This window comes from Alligator mississippiensis, chromosome 1 (genome assembly GCF_030867095.1).
Source record: "Alligator mississippiensis isolate rAllMis1 chromosome 1, rAllMis1, whole genome shotgun sequence".
Lineage (NCBI taxonomy): Eukaryota > Metazoa > Chordata > Crocodylia > Alligatoridae > Alligator > Alligator mississippiensis.
Genome location: NC_081824.1, coordinates 118,760,419 through 118,772,702, shown reverse-complemented (window position 1 = coordinate 118,772,702; position 12,284 = coordinate 118,760,419). Strand labels below are relative to the sequence as shown.

The window sequence follows — 12,284 nt, the reverse complement described above, 5'->3', positions numbered from 1 at the left end:
TTCCACTGGCAGTTTGCATCCAGATTCTGTGACTTCAGTCACTCGAGCTCTGCAGAATCAGGGACATAGAGTAGGTAAAAGGGGGAGGGAGGGGTACTTGAATGCATTTCTGTTCAGGATCCCACCAATAATTTATACATATCAATACTCAGGAGATCAGTTTTTTGCTGCACTTGCATTAGATCAGTTCCTTCTCTGTCTCATTTTTTCCCCCTGTGCTTACACAAGCCACGGTAATCTGTGACATCCTGTTTTTTTCAGTATTTTTGTTTACTATATTTGGGGGGGAAAACGGTTTCCTCCACAAAGTGTAACCTTTTTTTAAAAAACAAACAAACAATATCCACCCAGTCCTCTTCTAGTAATAAATAGTTTCTGCACAGATGTACCATCCTTTGCCCTTCTGGAAACATTTTTAAACTGTCATTTACACTTTTCCTGTGCAATTCAGTTTAGTTTAGACAAAAACTGTAGTAGTGTAATGTAGATTAGTCTGTTTGTTTGTCTGAGCTCAGTGTAGCTCTTCCAGAATTTATCAAACCTTTTTTGACACTGCTAAAACTTGTTAGTGGTCATTAATGTTTTGTGTTTTCCTCTAGTGTTTATTATCAGTTACACCCAGTTTTCATTTGGACTGGTGTCCATTAAGTTTGTTCATGTGATTTACAATTTTCTAGAGCTAAGAACCATTTCTGTGAAGTTTCCAAAACTCAGTCAGTGTTTGTCTTGGTTGAGGAGTTGTGGAAGGAAGTAACTTGTGAAGTCAGAAGATCTTTGGGAAAGGAACCATATATAGTGCTGTGTTTTATAGAGAACATAGCAGTAGTCATCCTGCTTCTGATACTTTCTCTTTCCATAGCTCAGTTTCTTTTTGCTTCATCAAAGAGCCCAGGCTTGAACCCTAATATCTTAAAGCTGTCTAAAGAAGGGAAATTCCCAGCTCTACCAAGAGCCTCAGTCTTTAGGCCTGCAAAGGCCATAAATAGTGGATCTAAAAAGTCACAGTTTTGATGTATGGGGAGCATATCATGTTGTTTTTGGTGACCTTTTCCACATGGACGTGGGTAAATATTTATTGGCATTATATAAGCAGCACTTGGCAGGCCTGGGGAAAAGACACCTAGTACTGAAGCATGACTAATGTTTCTGGTAAATATTATAGGGAAATGGTGGAGAAGATTCTTGCCCTGCATGTTCCTCAGCGGCCAATGTACTCAGCTTTTTTCATGAGTAATAGAGTTTTTCCCTTAAAAAACAAAGAAGGGACTCAAAAGATTTATGCAGTTCTGGAAACATGATGCTGAATCACACACTGTACCTTTTAAAGTAACACTAAAATGTAAACTTGATGAATGATTAGTGGTTTGTGCACTACTAAATTACTCTGCCTATGTCTTGCATCCTAGCACACATTCAACCAGAATTACTTGTTATTGCTGTGAGTCAAAAAGTATCACCAGCCATCAAAAGCCTTTAAATGAGTCCAGCTTCCTAAGGCACTTTGAGTCAGATAGCAGTATTTTGCTTGTGGTACATAGCTGATTTTTAAACAGTGAAGTTCTATGGAAACTGGAGGAACCAATGCAGGATATAATTTGCACTGAAGAAAGAGTAATAGCCTTTCTTATATGCAGTCAAAATGAACCCAAGTCACTAAGGGCTATGCTGTGAGCTAACCCCAAGTCTGAGTACCCAAGAGGAACCCTAGGAAACATTGCACTTTAAAGAGACATTGCAGAAAGCAGAGGATAAATCCCTATATTTCTAAATATTTTAAGTTACTATGCTCTGAGGACATGTCATGTAAAGCAGTGAATCTCTGTAAGGAAGCGCAGTTCAGGAAGAACTCTTGAGGGGGAATCTTCAGAACTATCCACTTATCCTTAAGCCGATGGATAGTCTTCAGCTTTGCAGTAAGGCAAGTAAAATAGCCTTAGCATCACCATAATTTTAAATAAACAAGAAAAGATTATATGCACACTGATTAGAAGCCCTAGTTTAGTAAATATATGTACTTGAAGTTTTAAGCACAACATTATTTCTCTTCATGGCAGTGGATCTCAATCAGATGTTTAATTGTACTTGATTGCCCTGCTGAACTGAGGTATGGACTGGTCTCTGTCCCAAGCAGTTTCTGTGTTATCACAGAGGTGCTCATCATGTAATACATTTTGGGTACTAACATTCTGATTTATGAAGTCATCTTTCCTTTTACTATATAGCTTTTGTTAAATGTGTGCTTAAAATATGTTAAGACCCCAAGTTTCCCATTTGCTTACCAATACCAGACAAAATAGCAATGAAGACTATATAGAAAGATAAATCCTATTTATAAAGTAATTTTAACAACATCAAAAAAGTGGTGATTCAAAATGTTAGTGGTATTTTTCTTGAACAACAACCATGTTAACCAAGTCTGTACTTTGTCCATAACCAAATACTTTCATGGTCTCCATTGCATAATTTCTAGTACAAGTTTATTCTTTTTTTGTTTCCATTTAAAATAGTTTAAGACTAATTTCAGTGGAACCAACATTTTACCACAATGACAAAATTCCATTGATTTCAGTGGAGCCCATATTTCGCCCAATATCTTTTTAAGAAGGGCTCCAAATAAGGGACTTAATACATTTGCCTCGATCCTGCAATATTCTCTATTTAAAACGTTAATTACAAATTCTGCTGAATCAAAGTGTGACATGAAGGGACAAACTGAAGGAAGAACTGCTTCAAGTAAGTGCCTGATATCCAATTTCCCTGGAAAAATTATATTGGATAATGTTTCCTGAAGAATTTGTTGGGATTGAGAAAGTGATGTGTGGTTCAGTCATCCCTCTTTCCAGCATTGTCTTCTGTAGGAACCTCTACATTATGAAAGGACCTCCCTATCCTGCCCTCTTCTTGCTTGTCAAGACAGACAATGAAAACAGTTCTAATAGAGTAACAAACTATTGGACTAGGTGACAAAGTGTTTTCCATCCCAGAAAGTGTCACTGTTCTAGGAATGTTTTGTTCTATAACATAGGTATACCAATTAGTGCATTACCACCTGAAAATTTCCCATAGTGGGCTGAACTATAGCTGGCAAAAAAAGAACAAAGACTCAATAGCTTCTATATTCAGGAACTTCAGGTTCAAGGAAGAAAATGTTTTGTAGGGCTTTTGTAAACTTAAATCTAATGCCAGTGGCGCTTTCCTACACAAGGACAGAGCAATGGATGGTTGTCACTAGCAGTATCAGCTTTAAGCAAAGGTGAGTTAAGTCCTGGCAGCCTTCCAGTGCCACCCTGAAATGCTGCTTCATCCAGGCAGCAGCATTTCATGGTTTCAGACTGAGTGCATTTTAATTGTCTGATCTGAAGCCCAGAACAGTAAATTCAGTGGGATTCTTTCTAGGCACTTTAATGGGCTTTTGACTAGGTATGGGCATGGGAAAAATGGCAGATCTGACCAGCAGCCGGACTCCATTTCCCAGGAACCCCTGCCCACATGGCTGGGGCTGGATTCCATGGAGATCCCAGCAGCAGCCACACTGTGAGCCCCGGCAGCGCTGGCACAGCATGTGGCAGGGTGCGGAACTGCTCAGCAGCCAAGCTGGGATCTTGTGGCGGTGACAGTGTGGTCTGGAGCTGGGGCAGAGCCACAGTCTGCAGCCTGCATGCCCCAGGCAGAGGCATGCAGGCAGCGGATTGTGGCTCTGCTCCATTGCAGTAATGACAGTGTGGTCTGGAGCCAGGGCAGAGCCGCAATCTGCTGCCTGCATGCCCCTGCCTGGGGCAGATCACAGCTCTGCCTCAGCTCCAGACCACGCTGTCACTGCTGCAAGATCCCAGCCCGGTTGCAGGTTAGTTCTGTGCCTTGCCAGCAGGGGTGGTGCTGGAGGGTTGTGGGAGGGGGCTGGTGCTATAGTTACCCTAAGGTTCCCGTAGCCACCCCTCCCAGCACCACCGCCACTGCTGCCCGTCCTGCACAGGTGGCGGCAGCTGAGCCCTCTTCTGCATGCAGCACAGTCCCCTCTAACCCCCCACACCAGGAAGAGGCTGGCCCCGCTGCTGGGTCAGTCTCCATGTGATAGTGTGAGACCGGGGTTTCCAGTGTGGCTGCTGCTAGGGTCTCCATGGAAACGAGCTCCAGCCACATGCGCAGGGGCTGCTGGGAAATGGAGTCCACTGCTGGCCAGATTTGGCCCACAGGCCAGACTTTGCCTGTTCCTGGTAGGTTCTTAACTCCTTCATTTTTCTGGTGCTTTCAGAGAAGCATGCACAGTGGTAGGATGCTGGAGTTTCTGGTCAGCAGGGACAGCGTTTCAGAAGGCAAGGGAATGCTTCTGTCAAATGTGTGTATAGCAGCATGATATATTGTGGTCTATATTCAGTTTTAAATCCTGTATTGTAAGGAAGAAAAACTAGATTATCTGTGTAGTTGGATGTTGCTAAACCGCTGCTTCTCAGGAGCCTAGGTCACCTGCATTTATTTTGGCTTTTCTTTCAGTATTTCAAAATTTGAAGAACGGTGCTGTTTCCTGTATGTGCTGCACAACTCGGATGACTTTCAAATCTATTTCTGCACAGAACATCATTGCAAAAGGTATGTTTTGGGCCCAGTTTTTAAAAGGATGGTTTTTAATATTTTTTTCAGTGCAAGCTAGTCTTGAAGGAGATGGGTATTGGCTGCTTTGGAACTGAGGCAATTTTGCAGCTCTCAACTCTTATTTATCTTCTGTTTGAATTTATAGGCACTTCAGCATTGTACAATCAGTTTCCAGCACCACTGAAGTTCACCTATGCTAATGCTAATGTGAATATTTGAAAGAAACTGAATTTGTACAAGTCCTTGGGGATTTTTATTACTGACAAATATTAAGACTTCAAGAATTAGCTGGAACCAAATCTAACAAAGCATCAAATGTGAAAATATACTCTTTGAAGTCAGTGGGGCCAGTTGTGCATGTGTGCTGAAATGCTTTGCAGGATTGAGGTCTAATGTAGCTTTCTGTCATTATTTCTGATTACACACCATGATTCCTTTCCATTAGAGTTAATCCTGCTTGTGTTTTAAAGCATGCAGAGTGATTTTGTTTGTGCATGTTTAAGAGGCTCAATACAGAACTCGTACTCCACTGTTAAGATTCCCATGATTGCTTTAAGCCACCTTCACGCTGTCTTGGGTCTGGGTTGCTGTATGATGGGCTTGAGTTGGTCCTGGAGTAACTTAAAGAACCTTGAAGACCTATATGTGCCCTGGGGCAGCAGCATTGCCTGAAGCATTATGACTCTAGATACCTCCCAAACCAGTATGACCCCTGTCTGTTCTAGGTATGTTCGTTCTTACACGATGCCCATCTTTGCAGTCACATCTGAATATGTTCCAATTATGCATCAAACTGTTTGAGGAATATCGGCCACACTGTGCATGTTCTCTTATTCTCTCCCCAAAGGAGATGCTTGTATAGTTAAGTGCTATATATTTGTAGGATGTTTTTGTTTGTGTTTTGGAGGTTTTTTGTTTTTCAGAGTTTGCATGGGAAGAGGTCTTCAGAAAATTAAAGCCTCCTTCCTGCAGCAGGGAAATTTTTCCCCAGCTGGTTCCAGGGCATTTAATACCTCTTCATGAAGCCTCAGTCCTTTTACCTAAAATAAGAAACCACTACTAGAGCAAGAATCTCACCCCTTATTTATGAATCTAGTTATATTTCCCTGACACTTCATATATGTTTTTGTGGCCTTGAGTGTATTATATATGTCATGTCAACACTCTGTATAGCTATTAACTTTCCATTTCAACAAGAGCAGCCATTTCTTTTTCTTCTCTAGGTTTCCTTAATTGAGCTGTTCTTTTGGATTACTATTTATTATGCTTAACTTTCTGTTGAATTATATTTCATGTAAGGGCTCATTCTGATGTCACTGCATCAAGTATTTTTTGATTGTTTTTTATACAGGTTTTTTGATATGGTGAATAGTATCACTGAAGAGATAGGGAAGAACACTGAGGAAGGGGAATGTGATGGAGACTCCTTGGAGGTAAGGACAGGTTGTTTTATAGGATTTTTGTTTTAGTTTCTTTCAACTATTGAGAATTTTAGGCCAGTAGGATAGGATTTGACTTGGGAATAGGGAATTCAGTGGGAGCCAAAGATTGATGCAATTTAAAATAGTGCTCCAAGTGTTTGAAAACAAAACATTCTCTATAGAAGTAAACATTATATTATATACAATATAAAACCAACACAGATATTTCTTACAGCAGGGTGGCAATTATTTGAGCTGGAGGACTACTTAGGGAGTTTTGGTGAGCGTTGTGGGCTGGATCAGCACCTCCTGCAGCCCATGACAGCTCACCCAAACTCCCTAGGTGGTAAATTTAATAGACCAGTACAGGGGTGTCAGACGGAGCTGGTGGGCAGGGTCTCCATGATAACCAGCCAAGGACCCCAGACTGGGCAGATGGCATGGGGCTGTGGGCAGGTAGGGAGTGGGATGGGTGGATGGGGCTGTGGCCAGAGCTGGGGCCTGGGTAAGAGCTGTGATCTGCTTCCTGCACAGCTCTGCACTGTCACAGCCCCATGATCCTGGCCCTGGACCCATCTCCCCATTCCACTCTTGGATGCTGCTCCCTGCTCACCCATGGCCCCTTTCAATCCACCCAGCTGAGCGTGCAATGCCCAAACAGGTCCCAAGCTGGTCTCCATGGAGAATGTGTCTGCTTACCTACTCTATCTGGTGCGAGGTGGATGGGGTGGGGTGCTCAGACAGCAGGGTTGGGTCCGGTGGCAGTGGTGACACTGGCAGCGGCAGCTGAGGAGCTGCTGCTGATGGGGAAGCTGAGTCCAGCTGCTGCACTGCCACAGCTCTGCTGCACCCCCAGGGGTAGTGGGACTAGTTGCATGTGCCACAGCCCAGGCTGCCCTCTGCACCTGTGCTGGGCAGGGCTGAAGGATCTGCTGCAGGCCAGATAAAATCTGCTGGCGAGCCAGATTAGGCCTGCGGGCGATATTTTGCCCACCCATGTCTTAGAGCATTTAATTAGTCTGATAAGGGAAATAATCTCCTAGCTCTACATTTTTTGCTAAAAGCTACCCTTCTGTTCTGCCTCTTTCATTAGAGAGAAGAGAAAATGCATAGAAAGCACTGTTTAATGTTTTTGGTTTTATATTAAATCATTTCTTTAAGGAAGATCTACAAAGCAAATGAAGGTATAACTGTAGGTACTATAGGAATAGCCGCATCAATTTTAATCTTCATTGCACAGGTGACAGTAGCAATGAAGACACAGTGGCATGAACTGTGGCACAGGTCCTTTTAAGCTAGTCAGGGACTCCAGGTACATACATACATTGCCAGCCCAAGCTGAAGTCCGTGTTGCTGCATCTTCAGTGCTGTTGTTATTCATCTTAGTTAAAGTAGAACTTGTATAGGTGTATACCGGCTCATGCTACAGATGCTCGCTCCTCTGTTTGCTGTGTAGACATACGTATGTTCAGGAAAGGTATCACAAGAACTATGTAATATGTAGTCAGTGGTCTGTTTAGATTTTTCTTCTTTCCGGTAAAGAAAAGATAGCCTTCCAGCATACATTCTATCAGGTGAAGCTTGATTTCACAAGAGTCTCAAGAGACATCAAAACTTTTGTGATATTAGTTAACTGGGAGTTTCATTATTACATACTGAATTGAAAGCTGTACTCTAGTGTCTCTGCATTTTAAAACAGATATTGAAGAAATGAAAAAATGTACAGAGAATAGGACTGGAAAAAATGCCTTACAATAAAAGACCGAAGGAGCTCAGTTTGGTTTGTTTATTGAGAAGATCAGGTCGAATTGATTAAAGTGTATAAATGCCTTTGAGTGAGAACTACAATATACTGATAGGTTCTTCTTATCTAGTGTAGAAGAGCATAAAAATACCCAGTGGCTAAAAGATGAAGCAAGGCCAATATAAATTAAAGATAAGATCATATTTTAACTAAGAATGTGATTTAACTGTTGGAACAAATTATCAGGAAAAGTGTTGGGTTTTCTGTTTTTTCGTATCTTCAAATCATATCCGGATCCCTTTCTGGAAAGTGTATTAGTCAAATGGTAATTATTGGGCTCAGTCAAAAAGTGATTGGGTACAATTCCATGGCTGTGTTATACAGGAGGCCAGCTGAAATACTGTAATGACCTTTCCTGGCCTTAAATTCTCTGACTCGATTGATCTGAATTCAGGAGTAGAGTTTATTCACTGCATCTGCAACTGACCTCTGTTAATACATAATTCTGGCTAAACTGGAATTTGAAAAATTGAAGTTGCACTGTCCTTAGAAAACATAGGTCAAGAGAGCAACCAGAACAAATAAGTTCATCCGGCAATAGTTTCTGTGTTTATGTTGAAGCTGAAGTTTTCAGTTGGTGTGTAGTGCCCTCTGTCTAACTCCCTTATTTTTATAACAGCTGGCCATAGAAGTACATTTCTTATATAACCAGGTAAGCATTTCTTACTATATATTACAAATACAAAGTTTTATCTTCTTTTGTTTTTCAGTATGACTATGAGTATGATGAAAATGGTGAGAGAGTCATTTTGGGAAAAGGCACCTATGGCATAGTTTATGCAGGACGAGATCTGAGCAATCAAGTCAGAATTGCTATTAAAGAAATCCCAGAGAGGGATAGCAGGTACAGTTATTGTGGCTGAATCCAAATGCTGTTCTGTTGATGTGTGTTGGTTCTGAAGTATGATTTGCCAGTTTTCTGATTAATGAAGACCTTTCCTGAAAAGCTACTGATAAATTATATTTGTCTGTATAGTGTTCATGCTTCATTTTCCAGTTCATTTAAAGCACAACAATAGTCTCCAAAGCTGTGAAAACAATGAATTATGATAGCAATTGTGAAGTCAGCCATCTCAGGGAGAGAGCTGTGGGGAGAGTGCTTACAGTTCTCCTCAGAAACATTTATCATTAGTCTGATTTTAATAGGCTAGCAACATTACAGAGGCACAAAAAGAAAAAGAAAAAGGTTTTCCTACATGGCTTTTCCAAGGGGTGTACGAAGAGAGCTTTACCATAAATCTAGTAGATCTTTGTGGATCTATGGGAGACTAGGGCCATACACCCATGGAGGTTCTGTACCCTGCTGCTCTACCTTTGTCAGCTACTTCCTAATAGCAAGATCCCCACTGGGACGTCCTGCCCTGGTGAGATGATTAACTAGCTACTGGAACAAGCTAACAAGGGAAGTGGGCATTTTTTCAACTTCACATCAATAGGAGATCCCTTTCTGGAAGTTATTCTTTAGCTACACATTGGTTGTGTTAAATAAATGGAGGCTGTTGAACTCAATACAGGGTAACTGGTGAAATGTGATGGTGTGAGACATACAGGAATTTGTATCCGTGCAGGTTCCTTAATCTCTATGCATTCGCTATGTCTAGTACATTTCCCAACCTTACAGAAGTGTTATCATGGCAAACGTTAGAGATTTTGAAATGCTCATATACATAAAATAGTTATAAAAATGCTTACTATGTATGATTGTAGAAACTCAGTTCTTACTTTTTTCATTTTTTGGCACTAGTAACATGTAATGCTTTTACTTCTGAGTGTAGATGTTGCTGAAATGTAGCATCCCATTTGAACATTTGATTAGCTAAGCCTCCTTAAGTGTGCATGGGCATGTGGAATGAAGGAAATAACTACAGTTTACCACCACAGATCACTCTTGAACCTAATTACTTGTAGGATTCTTCAAGACTGAGCTAAAGAGACAAAATTTGTATGAGAGCCTATTTAAATGCCAGAGTAAACTGTGTGAAACGTGCAGTTACTGCGCACAGACATTTCCATTGAGAGTCATTCTGTAAACTGAAATGTCTTCTTTATTTAAACACTAAATTACTTGCAATGGTTTCTATTTAAGGACTGGACATTCAACATCCTGTGTGTGATGTCATGATATTTGAATTCTACTAGGAACAGGGTATTCAGTAAATACTGTGACATAAGTAATAACTATTAGTAGAACTTGTTTGCACTGGAGCACTTTCTAAATTTTTCAGACTGTTTAAAAACTGCAGTAATGTCTTGTCTTTGTTCTGTTGCTGAGATAAACTTGTGAGTCACATAGCACAGATTTGTCTGATAAGATGCATCATGTTGCCACATGACTAGAAGGAAAGGATATTAAAGACAATAAGACATGCCTCAAATTTATGTAAAAATATTATCAAAAGCTTATGAAAAATAATTAATGAAAATGGCAAATCATTTCAAAAGCATCTCACCAAAGCTAGCAAGAACCACAAGAATCCTTTTATTTTAAGCAATAACTAAAAAAAAGAAACAAAAACATCTCCTGTTCCTGAATAATCTTTTTGCCTCTAGGAAGCAAGGTCCTGTAAGTTAGAGCAGACCCTGGGGGAATCCACATCCAGGAGGTTGTGTGTGAGGGCAGGGGCATGTTCATGTTGTATTTGTCCTTGGCTTTGCCTGCAGTGTGAACTCAAGTAGAAGGGAAACATTTTGAACTTGCAGCCAGAAAAGCACTTTTTAATGAAATTGTCTTTTTTCAAAATGAAAACAACCATCTTGTGGAACTGCAATAATTTAATTTTTCCTTGCAAACTGATCTCAAATGAAATTACATTTTTGTTAAACTTTTTATCATGTATTATACCTTATCAAGCTGATAACCATTAAATACAGCACATATACTTAAATATCAGGAAATGTTAGATTGCGGAGATATTTTCAACAGAATAGAGGCAAAACAAGATGTACCACTACAAAGGTCTCAACACTCAAATATTTATTCAGTATTAAGTAACAGCCCTGTGAGCACCATATTAGTACTTTTTAGCTAAATAAATAAATAGCGGATAAATGTGTAAGGCCTTACATCTTTGAATTTAGTTTTTTTTTCTTGCTAATTAAATAGCAGTCTACTAAAACGCCTGTCCTCACTGAACATTTTCTCATGAGTCTATTTAATTTACAAATGTATTCCTATTGCTCAAGACTTTGTTAACCATGTGTTGCCTCTGAAATCTAACCATACAGAGGGTAAAATTTTAACTATCTTGCTGTTCCTCACTAAGTCGATACTAATAGTCCATGTTAATGGAATGCAGCAATATGCTTTAGTACGATCAGTGCATTTCATTGATGAGAAGAAAAAACTGTGCTGAAGAGCAAATACAGTTATATAAGGGTGCATACTTCAGAACTCAGCTTAACAATTGCTAAATTGGAGACAGTGTGGTCACGCAGATCAGTAACATACACACACTCTTGTTCAGTGGCCACAGTGCCCCAAACCCATAGTTCAGGGGACAGATGTTTGTGTAGTATGTGAGGAAATATTTTTGAAACAAGTTCAGCCTCTAATAGGTATTTAAATAAGCTCCAGTGTTCAAAAAAGGCTTAGCATTTTGCAGCAACCACACATGCTTTTATACCTGGATTTTTCAAAGGAGCACACTGTTTGGCCTGCTGAGCTCTTTTGAAAATATGCTTATGTCAAAGTGGAGCTTCAGGTATCAAACACTCTCTCAGCTCTGGCAGACAAAGCAGAAAATCAAGCAAACAGTCTGGTAGTACATGCAATGTGCTGATGACTGGAAAGAAAATGCTAGAGGTGACTAGAATGATGATTCTACCTTACCACAAATTTTAAAATATAGTAGCTTGGTTTTATTTTGCACTGAAGAACACTGGACACCAGAAACTTCTGCAGAGAACAAATTGTCTAAACCAGGGCTGTCCAACTGGTAATCCATGGGGCCTTAATACACAACCTGTGGGCTGCCACCTGGCTACCACCCCCCTCATCGGTCTTTGGGCTCCTCTCCCCCTTCCATCTTCTGCTTCATGCCTCTGCCCCTAGGGCTGATGCAGGGTGGCAGAAGGTGGCCCAGGGAACCTGTGGCTTGCATGGGGGAAGAAAGAGGTGAGGAGGAAGAGACCTGCACCATCCATGTTGTAGAAGTGGTGACACTACTGCTCATGCATATAGAGGGTGTTCTGGGGAGGGGAGGAGGCACCCTGTATAACAAGTGGCAGCCCCCAACCACTCAACTTGGACTGCCCTGGTTTAAACCCACAAGTTCTGCAACATATTTTGGCTTTGAATTTATGTTTTGGTGAAAACTTACTCATTCTAGTGAACAGCTCAATAAAGAGAATGCTGTTTCCTGTGATAAATATCTATGTTGATTTCAAATAAGCCTCTCATTTAATTAAATGTTTCAGAATATTGTCAAGCTAAAACATAAGCTTTAGCTGAATCTTCTATTGCAGATGAC

General features: G+C 40.6%; 1 protein-coding gene across 3 annotated transcripts in view; it reads left to right on the top strand.

The window, feature by feature from the left end:
- Positions 1–12,284, top strand: part of MAP3K5 (mitogen-activated protein kinase kinase kinase 5) — a 152,696-nt gene that overhangs the window by 107,979 nt on the left and 32,433 nt on the right. For all 3 annotated transcript variants that reach the window (XR_002087740.2, XM_019479636.2, XM_006267397.3), the window contains 3 exons: positions 4,492–4,587; positions 5,942–6,023; positions 8,526–8,659. Coding sequence is in view for 2 of the 3 variants with exons in the window: in XM_019479636.2 (XP_019335181.1) it covers positions 4,492–4,587; positions 5,942–6,023; positions 8,526–8,659 (312 nt within the window). In the remaining variant the exon portion in view is untranslated. The remainder of the gene's footprint in view (positions 1–4,491; positions 4,588–5,941; positions 6,024–8,525; positions 8,660–12,284) is intronic.